General features: G+C 40.2%; 2 protein-coding genes across 2 annotated transcripts in view; both read left to right on the top strand.

The window, feature by feature from the left end:
• efcc1 (EF-hand and coiled-coil domain containing 1) overlaps window positions 1-6451 on the top strand; it is a 13994-nt gene extending 7543 nt beyond the window's left edge. Inside the window, exons 3-7 of the mRNA XM_017304644.1 lie at window positions 942-1063; window positions 2196-2337; window positions 3116-3272; window positions 4642-4800; window positions 6275-6451. Coding sequence (XP_017160133.1) covers window positions 942-1063; window positions 2196-2337; window positions 3116-3272; window positions 4642-4800; window positions 6275-6451 — 757 coding nt within the window. The remainder of the gene's footprint in view (window positions 1-941; window positions 1064-2195; window positions 2338-3115; window positions 3273-4641; window positions 4801-6274) is intronic.
• A 2987-nt stretch (window positions 6452-9438) lies between these two features.
• Window positions 9439-22570, top strand: cfap57 (cilia and flagella associated protein 57). Its single transcript, XM_008410359.2, has 21 exons — window positions 9439-10295; window positions 11628-11941; window positions 12013-12272; window positions 13580-13754; window positions 14396-14548; window positions 14750-14889; window positions 15297-15462; window positions 15554-15667; window positions 15759-15971; window positions 16059-16232; window positions 17011-17172; window positions 17324-17479; window positions 18644-18737; window positions 18827-19017; window positions 19112-19285; window positions 19385-19543; window positions 19701-19844; window positions 20435-20551; window positions 20977-21111; window positions 21216-21350; window positions 22347-22570. Exons 1-21 carry the CDS (start codon window positions 10139-10141, stop codon window positions 22512-22514), a joined length of 3501 nt encoding a protein of 1166 aa, XP_008408581.1. The 5' UTR covers window positions 9439-10138; the 3' UTR covers window positions 22515-22570.
• Window positions 22571-22733: the final 163 nt, after the last annotated feature.

Raw genomic sequence — 22733 nt, 5'->3', positions numbered from 1 at the left:
TATATATACACATATCAGGGCAAAAGATATTAAACTGATTATGACACCAATACATTTGTTAAATATGCTCGGGAACAGCTGAATATGTTTACATCTACCTGCATGTACGAAGCCGTGTTTTCTGAAGTTTTTTTTTCCCCTAACGCTGCACACTAACAGCGCTGTTCTACCACTGACCCACTTTGCTGTAAAAATGTCTCAAAGACCCAGAGTCTGGCTTCAATTACCCCACCCAGATCTGGCGTACGGCATCACACAGCCTCTATAAAATTATCGTGGCAGCGCAGTAACGCACACTTCTTTTTGTTGTATGTTCTCTTTCATGTTTGCAAATCGGTTACAACCGAACTGTCGACGGTGTGTACATGTAAAGTGCGGTTTCAGTGCAGTGTACTCTGAGAACGTAGAGACGGCCTCTCATCGCATATCTTGAGGATTCAAACCAATGCAAACCTACCCATAGATTTGCATTTTTCCACTATTCATTTAAGCAATAAGTTGACATCAATAGTCATTAAAAATGTGTTAAATATAACCATGCACTTTTAGCAAAACATCAATCTACACAGATTGATAGTTAATTCCTGTTCATTATGATGATTTCCTGCTTACAGCTAATCAAAATATAACATTTATGATTGGAATAATCCAACAGACCAATAAAGAAAAAACAGAAATATAGGCTTAATAAAAGAAAAGTATGCTTAACACCTGCTTAACGCTTAAGCTCAAAAGCTACTCTTGATCCGACAAACGAGCTCCATCAGAATGCATGCACAAAATGTTATATTCAATCCCATGATTTCTACCATTATGTTATTTAGCACTCATCATCGTCATTGTCATCGCAATAAATACTGCGAATGAAAATCTCAGGTCGGGATGGAAGTGTGTAGAAGATTGAATGATTCCATGCCTGTTCTGACCCCGATGTCTTTCAGGTCTGAGATGTCCAGACTTCAGCCAGCGAGCAGCGCCGGGGCAGAGCAGCGGCCGTACTGCCAGGACCTCCAACATGACCGCCGTTCACCAACAGGCCGCGCTGTGACCACCCCTGACAAGAGTGAGGCATCTTTGCTTTATTGGCCCCGTCATGATAACACCTGGACAATAAATTGTCCCAGATGTTATTGCGATAAACAATAATATTGTTGTTTTGAGACCATTTTCAAGTAATATAATGCGGGAAGACGTTCTCAATAAACTTTGAACTCTAATGAACGTTTAACAACTGCAACTGGAAGACATTTTAAATATCCCACAAAATTTTTTTATTTTGAAGCCTCTGTAAATTAATTGTCCTAGTAGAGTCCAAATCACCAGACTGAAGACTTTCATCATGCAGTTTTTGACAGAGAGAGAAAAGATAAATCATGCAAATGGAAATTATTGAACGTGTTTTAATTTATCATACGATTAATTGATCTATTGCTCATTCTGACAGGCCTACCCAGTAGCTACACATTTTACTTTTATCTGAATACGTACATTGTCTCAAAAAGTTTTCAAACCCTTTGAATGTCCCATTACACCTCCAGACCATCAGTGTCTTTTTTGGGGATTTTTTATTTTTATTTATTTTTTTGATAGAACAGAACAAATTAGCCCAAAATCATGACGTGACAGGGAGAAATTTAGGTCAGGGCTTTGACTAGGCCGTGATTTAAACAATTTGATTGTAGCCTTGAATGAATACAGCATGTAGGTTGATTGTCTGTGACCTTCACCCCTGTCTAAAGTCTTCTGCAGGTTTTCTTCTGGGATTCTCCTGGATTTAACTCCATCCATCTTCACACTTTATTCTGACCGTCTTCCCTGTTACTGGGTAGATTTTACTGATAAATCCAGCTCCTCAAAAAGTAGGTGGATCGACTAAAACCAACAAACTGACAGAAGTCAGGGAGAATTAGAGGCGTTTTGAAGAAGATGCTGCAAATAAAGACTTTATACAAACTTGGCGTTATTGAAAATCAAAGCCTTTGGTCTGATGAAATGTTTCTTAGTTTTCTCACAAAAACATAAAGAAAAAAACTTTTTCTTTTTGCAATGACAAAAATCTTAAAAGATTTTTGTCATTGCAAAAACGTCGAATGACTGTCGAGCTCTTAGTCCTTCAGTTCAGAATAAAATACACGCAGCTTTTAGGTGTTGTCAGGTAACGGTGCTGCAGCAGTAACGTTGTCCATGTGCTGCAGTGCCAGTCGAGGAGCAGCTGTTCCGCTCGGTGGAGGGCCAGGCTGCCTCGGATGAAGAAGAGGACAAACGGGCCGGGGACCAACAGAGGCAGGTGGAGGAGGTGAAGAGGATCCTAACCAGGCTGTCCTGCTGTGGCGGAAGGTAAACTCACCTGGGGGGGTCACCCATATGGACATGTCTACTGGGAGGTCACTAGGAGGAAACTCACAATTGCATAGAAAATGTTTTTGGGGTGGAAGGTTCCTTTGAAATGTGCTACTGTGTTACCTGGGTGTCGTATTATGAAAGTAGAAGTGAAGTGAAAAGGCTGGACACAGAGGGAGTCGGTTCAGGCATTGTTTTGGATCAGACCGACTCCGTTAATCTGCCTTAGAGTACATATCTCAATGTTGACTCCCAAACAGTCAAACCTTTTGGTCCTCCTGGAACTGCAGCCGACCCGCGACTCTCGACAAAAATCACGTCCAGTTTGCAGTTCTGCTCGCCCAGCATCTGAGTCTGAGCGGTCACCGTCCCTCGTTCGAGCCGGGCAGCTTCTCAAAGACCCGAACAGCTGCCCGCTTTTTACAAATTTCACAGTGTGCCCAAATCCAAAAAACAGAAATCCCGTTATCACAGATCTAACTATGTGCACATCTTCAACATCCTCGAGTGACAATATGGACGGACACACAGGGTCTTCCACTTCCCCTTGCACTGTAAAACAAACAAAAAGAAAAAAAAAAGTCTGTAATTTATGGTAAAATATTGGCAGCTGTGGTTTCATACGGTAAAATCCATATAAATACAGTGGCCTGTTGCACAAAAACCAGTGAAGTTTGTGTTTGTAAAAGCAGAAGGGGAATGAAAACCTTAGGACTGTGGGGCTGCTACCAGACACTGACAGAATGACCTTCTATTCGTCTGTGTTCTTCACCAGATGTGGTGACGAGGCACTGGAGAAGCTGATGTTTCGTTTTGGAAGCTCGAGGAGCGAAGAATGTCACAGTGCTGTGGTGGAGCTGCTGGAGAGAGTCACCAGGCTGCATAAAGAGCTGAAGCTGAAGGAAAGCCGAGCAGAGATGAACATGGACCAGGTACACACTGCCAGCCATGACCACTGACCCAACCAGGACGGTTAGGTCAGATTTAGCTCCTCTGCCTTACGCTGGTGCCAATTAGAAACAGCCAATCAGAGACCGGAGAAGGATCTTAGCGCTCGCTGTCAATCATCCTCTGTGTGGCGCTGCTCGTCCGCCCCCAGCCCCCTATGCTCTCTGTTACATTGCAGCTTCTTTCTGACATCAGAGCCAGTTGTGAAGGCTCAGGCTAATTAGAATGTCCACCGATGACGAAATAAAACAAGAAGTCAGTTTTCAAAGAGTTTTGCAGTGTTTGGTCTCCTTTGTCACTCAATGAAATTCACATGTCATCACCTTCCTAATATGGGGGTACTGATTTTTATCGGCACAGATTTCCTTAATTTTGGGAACTTTTTTATCAGCCGATATTCTACCTCAGCAAAGATCTAAAAATCAACGGCTGTCCTCTTCAGTCCTGCAGTGAGAGAAGTCTGACTGTTAGCCCCGCCCACCAGGTCATGGCTGCATGGTTGCAGTTAACAACAGTCACGGTTGCCAGCTCAGCAACTTTCTTGCTGTATTTAGCGACATTTCAGACAAAAAGAATTGGTATTGGCAAAAATCAAAATCAGCAGGTCAGGCTTTTTAAAGATCGGTAACTGGAGATCGGCCAGAACTCTGCAATCAGTGCACCCATACTTCCAAATCTGGTTTATGTCCTTTTTTTTTTTTTGCCTAAAGTGACTTTTGCAAAATCACCCCGTTGTCACGTTGTTAGTGATCAACCCAGAGGTTGTGGTGTTCATCCACAGGGTGAAAATAGAGTTACATAGAATGAATGCAGCTGCGTTGCACATGATAGATGTTTGTTTCACCCCTGAGGCCAAGGGCTGCAGAGCTCTTCTGGTAACACACACACAGCTGCGGAAGCATCAACACACAGAGCGCAGTGACTTTATCAGGATGTGATTGTCGCTTTCCCCTTTAACACACTTTGCCTACATGGTGGGTTGGAACCTGGAGACCCAAATCGATTCTGATTGGTTAGTAGTTGTGATCTGTTTTCACACAAACAAACCCACAAATTGTCTTCAATGTTTGATTGTTGTAGAGGTTTTTTTTTTGTTTTGTTTCTGCGATTGTTGAGAAAGATAGTTTTGTTATTTTTTGTGCAAAGCGTAACATAAACACTAAAACTCCTCCAAAGAGCCAATGGACAGATGGGTCTTTGCTCAATTATTTTTAGGTGACACTTTTCCAACATGAAGAATACTCTGGTTTGACATAGATTTTTCTAATTTGTTCACATAAAATAGTGTTTTTAAAATGAAGTAAGGATCCTTGTGTTGCGGTGCATTAGTTACAAGCTTTGATCTCCTTCCAGATGAAGGACTCTCTGGTGCAGGAGCTGCAGCAGAGGGTCGAGGACACGGAGCTGCTTACCGTGGAGCTGCAGTCGCTGGAAAGAGAGAAGGTCCGTCTTTCGCTGGTGGAGGAGAAGCTGGTGGACATCCTGCAGCTTCTGCAGCAGCTCAGAGACTTGGTTAGTTTCAGTGCATCTGTTCTGTGATTCTGCAGGTCAATTCTGATTAAGTCCTCAAGCAAACGTTGCTGTTACTCTGGGTTTTGCATACACATATTCACACATATAAGAACCATCAGTAAGTTACTTAAAAAAACGAAACAAAACAGAACATAAAAACTTGATTCACTCTGATAATATAATTTTAATTATAGTTTTAGGAAGGTAAAACACTGAAATGTTTTTTGTTATTTATAAATCAAACTTGCACTGATAGCCCTTTTAAAGATGGAGTACTTTTTAATCAAGAAATATAAATTTTTGGATAAGTCTCAAAAATGTATATTATATGAAAAGTACACATATACGACTCTAACCTAATCAGTTTTCTTTGTACATTCTTGGCATGGCTGTAGCCCTGCCAGCAGAGAGCCCAAAGATTGTACAAAAGTAAGAGTAGAACTACTTCAACCTATTTTTACTCGAGTAAAAGCAAAAACTATCAAGTAAGATTAAAAAAGTATTTGGTAGAAAGTGTGCTGAGTAACAGATCATAAATCATTTAATATTTAAAAATTACATCATCAGACAGACCAGAATATTAAGATAAATGTACGTTTATATATTTTTAAGGACCAAAATGACAATAATTAATATAAATAACAAAAAATAACAAGAACAACAAAAAAAACTTAAGAAACTAAAAACTGCAGGTATGTGTAAAAAATTGCAGTCAAAATGAAAGGGAACTTTAAACACAAAAAATTGCTGTTCATAGCTGTTTTTAAAGTGTTTTGTGAATAAATCTGCATTGACATTAAATTTGGGGTGTGAATACTTTTAGACTTAACCCAGGATAATGGAATCCACTGAAACTTTTATCCAAAGGTAAGGTCTCAAGCTGACAGCAGCCATTCTGTCTGCCTCACTAATGAAAACTGAGAGCATACAATAGGATTATTGATCAATAATCAAAAACAGCTTGAAAAAGTATCTACAAGATTAGACTAATTGTAAATAATTACATGTTTAATGACATAAATGTCAAAATTGCTGGGGGGTTTTCCCCTCTTTACTTGTAATAACTTTTTTCTGTCCTTCTCCCATGTTTCTGATTAGACGTACGTCCTGTAATCCCAACAGTGTGAGAATGAGAACATTTATAGCACTTGTTGCACATGTGTGAAAGTGTGTGTGTGGTCATGTTTCTCTTTTAAAGTGCCTTTTAATGACCCAACATCCAGCTGAAACTAGTCGCCGTTTGTTTCAGAACGTCTCCCGAAGGACCCTGGGGAAAATGTTGCTCAGTACTTTGGAGTCTGGCAACAACCCACAACACGGTTAGTGGAACACGCACAGCCAAAAACACGCTACGAGTTCTGCGAAACGAGACAGCGGCGTTTACTTTTAGAACAGAACAGAACGGGGAATCACGTTAAGTTTCTGTTGGTTTGCTTGTAAACGTGCTCCGACTCAGCTCCCGTCTTCTTCACAGGCAAAGCGCACATCCTGGAGGTGCTCAGCGCTCTTTACCACGAACTGGCTGCGTGCGAGATCCTTTCATCTCATGGACGTCTGCAGGCACCGCAGAGTCAGCAGTCACTCCACAACCTCATCATCTCCTGCTGAACAAGACCGCCACCCTCTGGGCCCACCGCCCAAGGAGACCTAAACGTAGTTGGTTTCCAGTATATATATATATATATATATATATATATATGCTTCTTTGTGTGCTTTGGAGTTTCTGTGTGATTCATTTTTTTGTGAAGCGATAGCTCTTGAATTGCTACAAAATAAAGCTGTATTTCCCTCATGTTGACACCTTGAGATGCCATGAGACCTAAATCCTGAACATCATGGCATGAAGTCATCCCAGTTTTCCATGTCTGGCGTATAGCCATTAATTTTAGCTTTTAAGCTGGTTATATTGGTCCAGGCGCGGAGCTATAGGGGGGGCTGGGGGCCGGATGGGGGCCCGGGTCTGGAGGTGCCAGGGAGGGAGGAATGGTTTCAAGTCGCTTAAATGTCTGATTATAGACGGAAAAAGTGCGCCCTCACCTGTTGACAAAGGTGTATTTAATGTTAAAGTCAACAGTTTCAGTTTCGTTTCCAGCAGCTGATGCACGTAAGGGGCCTGGTGATTCGTTAGGGGTCCGGTAATTGGCCCGCTCCCCAGCCCGACGCTGACTTGTTCCACTAGTGTATTGTTAGTCCTGTGTCCAGACAGAGGGATAATCAGTAGCCCAGCATCATGACCTGTTTGTTCTGAAGATMCTGCAGCTTCCACTTCTCTTCCTAACATGGCGCCTCCTCACCCTGACTCTCATACTGAYAGGAGGAACMAMAGAGCTCTGTTAGGTTAAAGCTCATCTTCTGAAGTTGGGATATTTTTCCTCCAACAGGTTCCAGAGGAATCACCTCAAACCAGATGTTGGTCTGGATTTTATTTCAATGTCATTTGTGAATGTTAGAGCCTCATTTTCAACCGTGGAGCTATAAAGGTTGAAAAAGGTTAATATTTTGGAGAAAATCTCAACATTAATATTTCCACTTAATAAGAGGCAAAAAAACCAATTGTTTGATAAAGGAAAAGCCTCTCAGACTCTGAGCCCGACAGCACCAAACTATTTTTTTATATATTAGACAATTAAATTTCACATAATTATCGCAGACATTTGTTTGTTAAATTGTTAAATAGCCTACTTAATGAAACATATTTACCGTGTTTGATGTTTGTTAGTCACAAAGAACGAGGTAATTAGTCCAAGTTTGTTGTTTATTCGTTCAGAAACTACAGCGGCTGTAATGAGCCACAGCAAAGGTAAAACAACCTGAACAGGTGATCAACTCAAAACCACTCGCACATTTTTATTCTCTTTTTCTCTGTGTCATTTAAGCACATCCGTTGCCATGGCAACCTCCTGCGCTCCACAAGCCGACCAGAGATTACGTTAAAAACACAACAAAAGCTAATTTTGTCCGATTTATTGGATAAATTGTTGATTAAATGTTGATGTTTCTACACACTTAATCATTGTTTCCTCTTTTTTTTCTTATGGAAAAGATTTTAAAGTTGACTTAAGTTCACAGAGGTCCTTAAAGACATTTTTTTTTTATCAACAAAACATGGGGGTTCATTTGTATTTACAGAACCTTGTGAGCGTTTCATTTCAAAGTATTCCCAAATGGAAGTTTTTCTCTTTTTTTTAGTTGGCTTCATTTCAGCTGCTGCTGAATAAAAACGCTCCCCTCAGATGCTGTTACCTCTGTTGATTCATAGCCAAACTACCCACAACTTCTCACGACTCATCGCGCTTTCATTTTGAAATCCGACACGCAAAATAAAGCAGTGACGTGTCCAATGTAACGCGAGCCGTCGTCGTCAGCCATGTAGTCAGACCCTGCTGTTTTGCGCCTTCACTGTTGTTAAGCTTCGCAACTTCTCTTCCAATTTTGTTTTTCCCATTTTTGTTTTCTTGCATTGGATTTTCTTTTCCTTGTTTTTGGTTTGGGGTTTTATTCAGTGTAGCCTCATGTCTCGCTCCTATTAGAGGCCTTAGAGTTTTAGGTTCTTTATTTGGAGTCTTGATGTATGTGTCTGAGGTTGGACTTACTTTGATTTAGTACAGTTTTGTTATCAGTAAATCATTAATTTTGTAAATTGTAGTTGGGTTTTTTTCTTGTTTTTGTGTTTGTGTCCTCTTTCCAGTGTGGGTTTGGGTCTTAAATGTCTTAAAGAAAACTAGAAATATAAAATTGACACTATGCAGCACAAGCACACCCCCTACTGGCTTGGCCATGACATTAATGCCACAAAGGAACGTGTCAAACCCCAAAAATCCTAACAAGTTATTCAAACCCTCAAGTCTCTCAAGCACCTCTTGCAGAGACTTGCCAGTTAGCCAGAGCTATTCAAAACGTTAAACAGAATCCCAGGACCAATGCCAACTGTTTTCAACGGAGACCCAATTACCTGTAATGAATGGAGGACGTCTTTCATCTCTCTTGTGGACTGTAAAGATATATCTGCTGACAAGCTTCACCTAATGTAAAGGTACAGTATGCCGCAGGTCCAGCAAAACAAATGTCTGGAACATTTTGTAGCAGTGATGAAGAATAGCGAAGACTTGACCAGCATTTTGGTCAAGCCTTTATTGTCCAAAGAGGTTTCAGAGGCAAATTGTGTAAGAGGTCTAATAGGCTTGGTTTACAATCATTTTTAGATTTTTTGAACGCTTGTCTTCACGTCTTAAAAGGAGAATCAAAAGTTGGAATCGCCAGGACGCAGTTATACTTATGGAATCAAGGATTTAACCTCTTTCAGAAACTTTGCAGTTTGTGGCAGGTGAGGAGGACATAACATCCATCCATCCATCCATCCATCCATCCATCCATCCATCCATCCATCCATCCATCCATCTCTACACCTTTGTCCCTAGTGGGGTTGGCAGGGGTGCTGGTGCCTATCTCCAGACATTTTGGGGGAGAGGCAGGGTGACCCTGGACAGGTCACCAGTCGCAGGGCAACACAGAGACAGACAGGACAAACAACCATGCACAAAAACACTCACCTAAAATTTTGAGACCAAAACTAACCAGTTTTTACATTGCCTTATTTTTCTAAGTTCAAAATATTTTTGTTGTTATGGCTGTCACATATTGTTTGCACAGTACTCTCAACATTAACAATTGGGAATTATTGAATAGACTGTGTATTTTCCAGCATCATCATCAAAGCAAAGCAAAACCAATGATGACGTGGTTCATATGTAGAAAATGAAAGTTTGGACATGTTGACCACACGTCCAAAGCTTTCAGTGTCAGGAAAATCTTCAGTCTTTAATCAGTTTTTCAAAAACACAAATTGTTGTCAACTTCAATTAAGCAACGAAGCTTTTCGGAGTTAAATTCAAGCAATCAAGGAACAACATTGTAAAATATTGAGTCTTTACAAGTAAAACCCTTGAACTTTTAAAACATTTGAAATGTTCTTCGCTACAGTACCATGAAAATTACAGCTAAAAAGCAGGTTTGTACTCCAAAAATATGTACACTGCGGGAAAAACATAGTTTGACAACAGGACATTTAAAAAAATATAGAGGCAAAAATAAGAAAAGAAAAAAGAAATAGTTACATTCCTGAGTTTTGACATATCTGTACATAGGCCTAACTAATAAATACAGACGATGAGAATTAGAACCGTGGAGCTACATTTGTTCTCAGGTTATTGCGGGATCTGTCGCATAGCAACATGACTCAAACTGCACGAGGAAACCTTTCAGGTTGTAGGTTGTGCTCTTTCATCTCTCCGTTTGCTAGTTTTGCACTTTCTAAAGTTTGTCCGCAGCTTTCAACACGATGTCGACCGTGTTATCTCAGCCCCATTTTATTTTCGGCCTCCGGAAAGGCGTGAAGAACAATTTGTGTTTTGTTGACGAGCAAACGGTGGTGTTCCCCAGCGGGAACAGCTGTGTGATCCATAACACCGTCAAAAGATGGCAGCACTTCATTCCAGGTACGCTATGACCGAGGGGGGGATTTTTCTTCATGTTTATTCCTCTGCGTTTTAATATGTAGAGCATCATTTCACCATGCTGTGTTCAAGCAGATATATTTGATTGAACACAGTCAAATTTCTGTTTATTCAAAAATAGCCTGAGTAAATACAAAATTATGTATTTTAATGTGGGGAAAAAAGACAATCCAGGCAAATCTGATCAAATGGAAAAATGAATCAGTCCTCAATAAGTCCATATAAATAATTCATTTAATCTCCGCCACAAAACCTGCACTTTTTTTTTGAATTTTCACAGCACATTAGCAGTGAAAATGAAAGCCTAGTAGTATGTTTATGAGCCAGATTAAATGTTACCACTACACTTGGCTGTTGGCAAATATGCAGTTAGGAAGTAACTGTAGTTACTTACATTTGAAAAAAAAGTACTTTTAAGTACTTTTTACTACGCTGTGCTTTTTACTTTTACTAGAGTGATTTTATTAGGACGAGTAAAATGTTTGGATTCTGTATTCACTAAATGAAGAATAAACAAAAATTAAAAAATTCGCCAGACACAGACACACCTGCAGTTTTTGTTAAAGTTTCAAACAGCTTTGGAAAAAAGTTGCCTTCTTTTGTTATTTTTTTGTTACTTATGTGAATTATTGTCATTTTTTGCCTTAAAATACCCAAAATTTCCACTTAAGTTTATATTTTGGTCCGTCTGATTATGTAATTTTTGAATATTAAATGATTGATAATCGGATTAGTGACTCAGTAGTTAAGTAAACCTTTTACAAAATACTTTTTTACCTCTTATTTTAGTAATTTGTTAGATGGCTGCTTTTTACTTGTGTAAAAATATGTTAAAGTATTGCTACTCTTACTAGAGTGCAATCTTCTGCTCACCTCTGGTAATATGTTGGCAGTGTAAATAGAGACAGCTGTCGGCTCTAACCTGTGTGTGTGTGTGTGTGTGTGTGTGTGTGTATGGGTGTGTGCGTGTGTGTGTGTGTGTGTGTGTGTGTGTGTGTGTGTGTGTGCGTGTGTGTGTGTGTGTGTGTGTGTGTCCACAGTCACTGTCTCACATTTCTCTTCTATCTTGTATTTGAACAGGCAACGTATAATTCAGCAATTTTGACCATAACAATAAAATCATACACAAAATCAATTCATTCTGGTCAAGGGGTCAAGTGACCTGGCTGTAGGCAAGTGGATATACATTAGGTTAATCTGTGTGTGTAGTTACACACACACCTTACATACAATCAGTGAACCGTAAAGTAAATTCTATGCTTCACATGCAATAAATGTTATTTACTGGTTTGTGTTTTCTGTGTGCCCCTTCAGGTTTAGAGGGAAGCCTTGGCCTACGTGCTTTGGCTCTAAGTCCAAACCAGCGCTACTTGGCAGTGTCAGAGAAGGCTGAGGAGGTCTCCATCACCGTGTTTGACCTTCATCAGGAACACGGCATAAAGAAAAAAGTTCTAACTGCAGGAGATTTTCTAGTTCAAGAGTTCTTGTGCATGGCTTTCTCTCCTGATTCCAAGTATCTTGTCGGTCAAAGTGGAGCCCCAGAGTGGTTGTTGATCTTCTGGAGTTGGGAGAAAAACAAAGTCTTGGCAACAGTGAAGACAACCAACTCTAATAATCCCATTTCACAGGTGAGCCAGTCACACCTTCATTCATACATGGAGTGCTGGGATGCTATTTTCTTTTTTTTTTGTCTTGCCAGATCAGCTTCAGTCCTCACAACAACATGCACGTCTGTGTGAGTGGCAAAGGCGTGTTCAAGCTGTTTCGGTACTCAGAAGGCAACCTGAAACAGAACAGCATTGCAAAGGTGGAGTCAATCAACTTCCTGTGTCACACCTGGGTGTCAGAAGGCCGAGTCATAGCAGGGACAGACACAGGAAGGCTGCTGGTGTCTGAGTCCGGTGACGTGAGGAGGGAGATCAAGATGTCCTCTGAACCTGCACAGGGCCAGACTGAGAGGTCAGATTGGAGAATTGAATTATACTTTTTACTTTGTGATGTGGAATTTTTGCCTAAGTGTGATGAATAAAGTTTAGGTTGTAAATATTTTCAGAAAAAAAAGAGCTTTTTTTTTTTTTTCCATTTATGTTTTGTCTTATTCGCTCTTCGATCTCTGTGGTAGCTAGTGCTCGCTAGCTCTAAAGTTATCTGGGCCTATTTTGCCAAGTTTCCCGCTCAGAAATCGGTTTAGGTAAAAATATTGATTCATTATTCCATTGAAATATCAATTCAGAAAAGCCTGTGAACCGATAAGATATCCTGTCTCGCTGTGAGCAGCACTGTCACAACGCTGTGGCATATAAAACAGTTCTTCATCTTGAGTTTTTTTGTGGCTGGCAAACAACTATTGCTGGACATTAATCTGTACATATTCATAATCTAAAACAGCTGATCACAAACAAAATCAGCTGTTAAACACACAGACGATTTCTCCCAAAACACACTAAGCAATAAGTCCATGAAGCAGCTCATGCAGAAACCCGTACAACAACAGCATCTCTGAAATAAAACCCCCTGTGATCTGACTTTGTCATTTTTTTATCGCTGTGGAGAAAACGATTTGACTTATACTCTTTCACTACACAGGATTACGGCGCACTGTTCCTGGCTTAGTAGTTTGACATAATTTGCAATCAGCGCCATATTCTAACTTTTTTTGTTTTTCAAAACTTTTTTTTTGTTTGTTTCTTTCTGTTTCTTTTTAAAAAAAAGATCCTTTTTAAGGAATTTTTTGGTGCCGATGAACTTTATTTGACAGTAGAGAGAAGGTGGGAAAGACATACGGCACCAGAACCGAGGACGGGACCCAAACTATTGTTTTATTGACATTCAGGATGAGATAATTATGCCTTCAGCTACGTTATGACAAACATAACTTGTATGACAGTTTTCAGTCTTTTCCGATTCGTTGGCATATAATTTTTTTTGGATTACATGAATGGTTTCCAACATATCCGTAAAGAAACCGACATTGTTTCTTTCCAAATTAAAGGACTTATAATTTTGTTGTACACTTGTATTGACAATAAAATACATTCTATTCTATTCTATTCTATTCTATTCTATTTGGAAGACACCATTCCTCCTCACCGTTAGTAGCAATCGGTTTATTGTGTTTTTATTTAGATATTTTGAGATATTGAAACAAACTGCATATTTTTCTGGTTTTAGCCAGGAACTCTTGCCATTGAATCTGTTATTTCTCTAAAATGTATTCTTAGAGACAGCACACAACTTGCCCGTAATGCTTTTGGTTCACTGCACAGGAACCTGGAAGTGAGACGAATCAAAGCAGGGAATGTGACAGAAGGCGTGGCCAAGTGTTGCATCACCGCCGTCCTGTCCTACTCCAAGGGTTTTGTGTGCTCCTCCGGTCCGGGCACAGTCTCTCTGTTTGAACAGATAGAGCTGGACGTCTACAGGAAAAGCAGAGAGATACAGGTAAACGTTCCAGTTGTGAATTTTTATATATCTGACAGCCAGAGGTGGGCAGAGTACGCAAAAAATATGCTCAACTTAGAATCACATTACTTCAACATATTAGTAAAAAGGAGCCATCCAAGAAATTACTCAAGAGTAAAAAAAGTATTTGGTAACAAAGTCTACTCGAGTACTGAGTAACTGATCAAAACGTCAATCATTTAATATTTAAAAATTGCATCATCAGATGAACCAAAATATGAAGTTATGTGGAAATTTTGGAGTTTTAATTAATATCAGTAACAAAAATAACAATCAGGCAAAAGAAAATGTTTCCAAATCAGTTTCTCTCAATAAAAAACTTACAAAACTTTAACAGAAACTCCAGCTGTGTGTCTGTGTCTGGTGAGTCTTTGGTTAAAACGTGTTTGTTCTTCATTCAGTGGGTAGAGAATCCACATTATCCAGAGCAGAAATAGTTAATAATAAAATTACTCAAGTAAAAGTAAAAAGTACAGCATAGTAAAAGTACCATTTTTTTTCCAAAAAGTTACTCAAGTAACTGAGTAACTGAGTGAATGTAACTATGACTATGCATATAGGATAATATTCACCAGGTCTATGGATATCGCATTTTTATGAGTTTTTTTGTTTTGTGCCAGATTCTCCTAGCTCCAGCCAGCAGTGGCTCAGCTCCAGCCCAGTGTCAGGAGATAGACACCATATGCATGAGTCCTGCAGAGGAGACGCTGGCTGTCAGCACAGACCGAGGCCAACTGTACAGCATTAATCTTTCATCTGCTGAAATGAAGAGGGTGCTGCTATTAGCACAGCCTAACAGATCAAAAGTTCATACTTTGCAGCTTTATGACTTCGACCTGCTTTTGTGTGGAGCGAGTCCTCCAGTTCAAAAGTCCAGTTTTGCAAAAGCTTAGATGTCTTACTATCTTTTTATTTATTAAAGGTGTCGATTTAAACATTTTTGAAGTTGATGTAAGCTGTGCTCTGTCCATCAGGAGGAACAACTGCATTTTGACTTTTTGTCCCAGCCCTTCCACTCTGACTCCATCACCGGTTTGTCCATCTGCATCCGTAAGCCCTTCATGGCCACAAGCTCTTTGGATTGCTCCATACGGATCTGGAATTACGAGACGAAGTAGGACTTTCTGCAATGTTCCTTGTTTCCTTTTCTTCTTGTGACCTCATTGTTTCAGGCAGGTTCGGAATGACAGCTAACTCCTGCAGTTCATGGTGAAAAAAAAAAAGTAAATAAGCCTAGTGGGGGTTTATAACAGTTCACATTCTTTAAGCTTTTCTACATTTTGTTATTTTCCAACCACAAATTTAATTTATTTTGCTGTATTATTATTATGCAACAGTAAAAATCAGTTTCTTCTGATAACTAATATGAAAAACATGGTGCGTGGTGAAGTGCATAAAAGGATAAATTGGTTTATCATTTATATATCTACAATATTTAACAAATATTAAATATTGCTGACAGTCCATTTACAATATTTATTATAGACAGTCAACACATAATGTCTTTTTTTTCTCCAAAAGAGAGTTGGAGTTGTACAAAGAGTTCCAACAGAAGGCGTTCAGTGTGGCTTTGCATCCCACGGGCCTCTTTGTGCTGGTGGGCTTTTCAGACAAACTCCGGCTGATGAACCTGTTCATCAACAACATCTCTACCTTTAAAGAGTTTGAGCTGCCCGGCTGCAGAGAGGTGATTGTACTCGCTCTGCGAACAGTGACCCTGAAACCTGCGGCTTCCCGCGTGCATCCTGTTTCAACCTGCTTCCTTCTCATCCTTCCAGTGTGCCTTCAGCCACGGTGGCCACAGGTTTGCGGCCGTCGACGGAAACATTATTCACATCTACTCTTTCACCTCGTTTGAGAACATTCTCAATCTAAACGGCCACTTTGGGAAGGTGAGTTGATGCTGACGAACAGACGGCTGGCCGTCGGATCCAAAGCCAAAACGCGGGACTGATCCAGTCGCCGGTTTTTCTCGCTGATCAGGTGCGAACCGTTGAGTGGAGCTTCGACGACAGCCGCTTGGTGTCTTGTGGGACGGATGGCGCCGTGTACGAGTGGAACACCCACACCGGGAAGCTGGAGTGTGAGACTGTGCTCCAGGCCTGCAGCTACTACGGCGCTACTTTCTCCTGGGACTACAAGACCGTCCTGGCTGTAGGAACGGACCTCATCCTGAGGGAGATACAGGACTGCCAGGCCAGGAGGAGAACAGCTACAGCAACATTTCTTTAACGCAAACTTTGGAGAGTGTGAAATAAAAGTGATTTGAAATTGACTCCACAGGTGCTGAGGGAGGTTCCCGCTGATGTGGTGGCTCACACCGCTCTTGCCGTGTCTCAGTCCGGAAGGGTCGTCTTCACCGGTACCACCGGCGGAACCGTTAGAGCCGTTAAATACCCCTTACCCGATCAGAAGGAGTGGATCACACAGCAGGCTCACTGCGGCCCCGTCACCAAGGTGAGAGTCCAAACACAGCCTGAGAGAAGTTGCCCTCCCCCTTCCACCTTCTTCAAATCAGACACAGTTGGTGTCAAACATTTGTGCTGCGTTAGTGCAGCAAAAATGTTCATTTGTGCCGCTATCACTTTAAACATAGTAAGAAATGTTTCCAGAGGTCATGAAAGGTCAGCCAGATCTCTCCTGCACCTTCTTCAAATCAGACAAAAGTTGTCAATCAACTAAACTACGTTTGTGCAGAAAATGTTTTGATTTGTGCTGCTTTAAGATATTAATGAAACTTTAAAGGTCATCCAGCCTCCCCACTTTTACTAAATCAAAATTACCTTTAAACTTTAATATCTTCAAAGCCAAAGAAGCAAACATATTTTTTTTTTGCCGACACCAATTTTATCCAATTTGAAGAAGATGTGGGGCTTGATTGACCTTTCATGACCTCTGGAAACATTTCTAAATATCTTTAAGGTGATAGAGGCACAAACAACGTTTGACACCAATTTTGTCTGAACTGAAGAAGGTGGAGGGACGGGGTCAGTTTCACTTAGGTGGTAGACAGTATTCACCCCCTTTTTCATCCTCTTTAGTACTTTTATAAATAGAATCACAGTCAATATAATTCAGCCTTTGGAACAAAAACTATTTTAATTCAAATTTTAATGTAAAAAAAAAAAAAATCTAGATTCTAATGTCAGTTAAAATATCAATTTTTAAATGGAAATAATTGACCATTTCATCTGTCATGTAATGTGTTACTAATGCCGCCGACGAATGTCCACAGATGGTGATAACGTACGACGATCAGTTCCTGCTGACGGCGTCCGAAGATGGCTGCCTGTTGATATCCAAAATCATCGATGAAAAGGGTCGAAGTCTGAGGAGCAACAGGCAGATTGTTCACACCGAAGAGATTCTTGTTACAAAGGCGGACCTGGAGGAAAGGGTCTGTTGGGAAGTTGGACCTCTAATATGCACATTTTGGAACCGTGAACTAGCATCTAGCATTATTCTAACTGGATATGGAAACATTTTTGGCCAAATATTTGTGGAGTTTACTTTAATTGGTTGGCACTTTCTTGGTGTGTGTGTTTCAGGCTCACAACTTGTTGGAGCTGAAGATGCATCTGGAGGAGCTGCACATGGAGAATGAATACCAACTCCGCCTGAAAGACATGAACTACAAAGAGGAGCTCCAACAAGTGTCAAACAAGTTCATGGAGGAAATCAAGTCTCTGACAAGAACACAGCAGGTCTGCTGCTGTCAGTCAGACATGTGTGCATCTGCTTATATATATATATATATATATATATATATATATATATATATATATATATATATATATATATATATATATATATAAACAGTATGGAAAAACTGGAAAAACTCTTGGTCATAGCAAGGAAGCTTAATTTTAGACTGTTCTGCTTACAGCAGCACATAATGCTAAGCAACTAAATTTCATTTGTAGAGCTTTTTTAATCAGTGTTTGATGTAACATTAGTTACTTTAGAGAGCAGCGCTGCACCGATTGCAGTTCTCTAGCTGATCCCTGATTACCGATCTTTAAAAAGCCTGACCTGCTGATTCTGATTTTCCCGATACCAATTTTTTTTTTTTTGTTTGACATGTCGGTAAGTATAGAAAGAAAGTTGCTGAGCTGGCAACAGTGGAGTGACTATTAACAGCAAACATGCAGACATGACCTGGTGGGCGGGGCTAACAGATAAACCTCTCAGAAGAGGACAGAGGTTGATTTTTAGACCTTTGCTAAGGTAGATAAGATCGGCTTCACATAATCTCCCAAAATTAAGGAAATGTATGCTGATAAATAGGCTGGCCGATAAATCGGTGAATACTTATTAGATAGAAGGACAATCTATCACATATTGTCTATTATAGACAGTCATCTGAAGCTCAGATTAAATGAAGTCCTTCCACAAAATGTCAACTGTATTTATGTCTGCTCCTTGACTAAATCGTTGGAGGAGCTGCTCTTTGCCACTCTAGCAGATCAAAACCAAAGTCTCATGTCTTTACAATATTTCTCGCAGGGTTGCTCTGAATTCAGCCCTGTCAAACTTCCTGTAAATCGAGTCCCTTCTGAACAAAAATGTGACTATAGAAAAACGAAACATATTCCGTCTGTTTACAATTATGTTGTATTTGGTGTTGTTTTGCCTAGTAATATGCCTTTGAGTTTTCTGGTTGTAAAGTGACAAAAGTGTGAAAACGCTCAAGAGGTATGAAGAGTTTTGCAAGTACATAATGGTAAAAACATTCAATGAAAAGTATCCAACTTCATCTCTGATTGTGATAAAAAAAAAAAAAAAAAGTAATAGTACAATACCGGAATAACTAGATTCCAAAAATCCTTGTGATTCAAAAAACTTCTTTGAAACTCTTACATTTGTAGGTCCTGAGTGCGGAAATAGAGCTGTGTGAAGAAGAAACCCAGCAGAATTCTGCAGAAATTGAAGTGAAACACTGCGAAGACTTGACGTATCTAGGTAGGACAATAGGGGCGACATCCCTGCCTATCCGATGCCTTCTTTATAAGCTCAAAGGGAAGTTTATGAATATTTTTAATCCCACACAGAAACATTTTACAACTCCAAGCTGACTACGGAGCAAGAAAAGTACGACGACCTTCTCCAGAAGTTAAAAGAAATGCAGGAGGACTACGAGACACGGTTGACGCATGCAGAGAAGGACCATACCCAGAGTCTGGCTGAGGTCACGCAGATGTACCAGGCCGAGCTGCAAGTGAAGACTGAACAATTGAATAAGGTCCGAAAGACCGAGGAAGAAAGCAGCAGAAATCCGGGACCGCTCGCGTCATCGAGACACCTCTGAATTCTCACCGATTTCATTTCATTCACAGTTTCAGGAGGAGGCTGAGCGAAGGATCCGAGAGTATGAAGAAACCATAAGGCAGGCAGCGGAGGAAGAGCACCAGAAGATCGACACCATGAAAGACAAGTACGAGAAGAAACTCCAGTCAGAGAAAGAGGCCTTCACCAGGCTGAAGGGAAACACTGGCAATATGACACAAAAGGTGACCAAAGATTTTCAAGCTATCTTTAAATTTTGTTTACTTTTGTTGGTGTCAGTTGCCCAGAAAGATTACAGCGTCTTTTTAATGACGGTCACGCAGATCCGCAGTCTCCAGACGCAGATCGATGACCACTTGGATGACATGATCTCCATGAAGAAGGAGCGCCAGACTCTGACGGGGTTCATCCGCACTCTGGAGACCGATATCGATGTTCTGAAGAGACAGGTTGCTAAATATAGAAAGACCAACCAGGAAAAGGTGAGCGAGGAGCAGCGTCCCACCGTGCTTTTAGTTTCACATTAGAAGTTTAGTTTTATACACCAAGAAGAGACAGAATTAAATGACCTTGGGTAAATGGGGAACTGACTGTAGTGGGAACACAGTAAACAGTCCACCTCCGCCCGTTCTCACGCAGGACACAGTTATATACAACGTGAATTCTATGAACCAGGATCTGCTCAAGTTGAAGGTCGTCTTGGAATTCAAGCTGAAGGACATGAAGAGGCAGATCAAGCCACAACAGGAAGACATAAACAAAAAAGCAGAAACGATAGAAAAGGTACGTGAGAGGGCTCGGAAAATTCTAGATTGGCTCCAGGCTCCAGGAGTTTCATCCTGAATTTGTTCTTTTTATTAGATAGAACTGAGTCTTCTTTATTGAAAAGCCATTTGATTCTCTTTTTTATTTCAATGGAAGTAGTCAACGCCAACATGATTAAAGAAACCCTCAGCATGATCTGCCATTTTGTTTTTCCTGCATGCATCTACAAAAGACATGCTGCTGTTTTAACTCATTTATTTTAGTTGACTTTGAAAAAAGACACACAATGGATTTAAGGGTTGATTTTTTTGTCTTTCACGTTTTTTGTTTTAGTTGTGCAAAGAAAGGGGAACTACTCATTTCTAACTAACTGAACACTTTGCAATCCTGGGTTTTGTTGTTGGCGTTAGACATGTATTGATAACATTGACACCGTCACACTCAGAGTGGCCATAATTGTCGTGTGTTATTGCAGTCCAAACGTTTGCCTGATTATTGAGTTATTGTCCATAAACGATGTGATCAAAATCAAGTGTACAGGCGTCTCTCTATCCTTGTATGAACAAAACATGCCAAGTCAAAGACAATTGATAATCCCTGTTCAACAGCTTAAGGAGGAGCTCATGATGATCACTAGGAGCGGCAATCGTCTGAAGGTCACCATATCTGAACTGAGGCTCAGACTGAGAACCAAAGACAAAGAAATCCAAAAGGAGATGCAAAAGGTCAGCGCACGCACACACACACAGTCATGATTTCATGTCTTGAGGAGACTTTACGTTGACTTCCATTCATCTTCAACAGCTCAACTCTTACCTTACCCCTAAGCATCACAAACCACTTATAACAAAAAAAAGCAGCATTCTCCCCTATGGGGACCAAGAAAAGGTCCCCACAACCCCACAATGTAGACAGAAATAGGACCCCACAAGGATATAAAAACCTGGTTCATTTTGTTTTTATTTTAAATCCAAAATAGTTTGTTTTAAAAAAGAAAGGCACCCAATCCAGAAGGTAGCCAATGCTCGACAGCAGTCTGAATTCAAGATATTAATATGAAAGTGGAAGATGGCTCTATTTTTTTCTCTAATGTTGCTGAAGCTGAAAATGGTCGGGGAAGTTTTTACGTCTGACGACTTCCTTTGTACAGGTGCAGGATTTGACTACGCTTCTTGAGCGGGTCAGGTCAGACCTCCAGGTTTGTGTCTCCCTCATCCAGGATCCCAGGAAACTGAAAGACAACATTTTGATGATATACAGCCGATACGCCTCAGGCACAGAGAGTGTAAGAGCCGATTGTCGAGTGTTAGTTTGATGCATGTTGTTGACAGCATCGATGAGATTGGATGACCCTGCGCGAGACAATCTGTTTTTTGCTTTTTTTTCTAGCCAAAGAGGATCATTGCAGTTGATGAGGGTGTGTGCTCCCAATGTAGTCAACTGGAGATGACTGTTAGCGGTCTTGAGAAGAAGCTGGTCAAATCTGCTAAGAATCACGAGGATGTCTACACCAGGATGATGAAGGTAAAGACTACAATCAAAGACCAGTGTTTCCCCCATGTCTATTGCGTGAGGCGTTTTAGGAAGGTCTGGTCTCAGTAGCGGCTGGTGAAAGAAATTCTTGGTGGCTCTGATGCGGAGGTGGGTGGAGGACCCAAGAGTTTCAAGAACAGAACTACTTCAATATACATTTACTCAAGTAAAAGCAAAAATACATTACTTTGTAGTAAAAAGGTATTTGGTAAAAAGAATAGATCAAAACATCATTTGATATTTAAAAATTGCATTGTCTTACAGAGCAAAATATACATTTATGTGCTAAATTTGGCATTGTAAAGATCTGAATTTTAGTTATTCATATAAATAAAATTACAAAATCTGGCAGTTTTCTGAATTTCTTGATCACTGGCCCCCATCCAGCCCTCTTTAAATACTTCCTGGATTCACCCCCGCTAAGCAGTCTTGATAATTACTAGCAAATGACTTTATCCCTTTTTTTTTACGTCACTCGTATATTTAAAGATTTAGCGCATAATGATTCACCAGACAGCTTTTTTTCCTCTCCAAGAAGGGAGTCAACTCCCCACAGATTATCTTGCTTGGAATATGGAACCATAAGACATATTGATTTGTTAAAAATGACAGAAGCCTATTTTTAAGTGGCATTCATTCAGTAATTTAATTGTCAAACTGATTTAATTACATTTTCTGATAGTATTTTATGATAAAAAAAAATATCCATCTGATTACCAGATTAAATTGTAAGTTGTGTATTCCTAATGTATATACAGGATAAATAAGCCTAGAAATACTCTTTCCCCCCCCCTCACATTTGGCAAGAACACATCCTTGGTTGACGATTCAATTTGTTCAAAAGCAATGTTTATTTTTAGCAATACGCTTAACAAAGGGCTAAAATCACATTCCAAACTCTTAAGACAAAACGTATATGGATAAACATGCGAAGTGGATGAGACTGACTTTCAACATATCAGCTGCTAATGTCTTTGTTCTCTGCAGGACAATGTGGCTCTTGTTACCGAAATCAACGAGCTCCGTAAGGCGCTGCACACCGAGCGGAGCAAGGAGAAAGCAAAGTTCAGCAAAACCACCTTCAATGGTCCAGGTCACATCCCACTTCAAAACAAAGGAGGTGAAGAAGAAACTTTACAAGGTGGAATCAACTGAGCCCCTCCTTGTTTAGAGGATATTAACATTTACGTAGAATAAAAATCTTTTTTTTTTTTTTTTAAGGTAAAATCTACGTTGTCTACCTTGTACTTCAACTTCTAAAAATTTGGGGAACACTTTAATGAAGAGTTGTGCATAAGACTGACATGGCACCGTCAGGAAACTGAAGGAGTCGTCATGAAGTGTCATGCTGTAAATAATGACAATACAAGTTTT

This window comes from Poecilia reticulata, linkage group LG5 (assembly GCF_000633615.1).
Source record: "Poecilia reticulata strain Guanapo linkage group LG5, Guppy_female_1.0+MT, whole genome shotgun sequence".
NCBI lineage: Eukaryota > Metazoa > Chordata > Actinopteri > Cyprinodontiformes > Poeciliidae > Poecilia > Poecilia reticulata.
The sequence above is the reverse complement of the archived record's forward strand: the minus strand, read 5'-3'. Positions and strand labels throughout refer to the sequence as shown.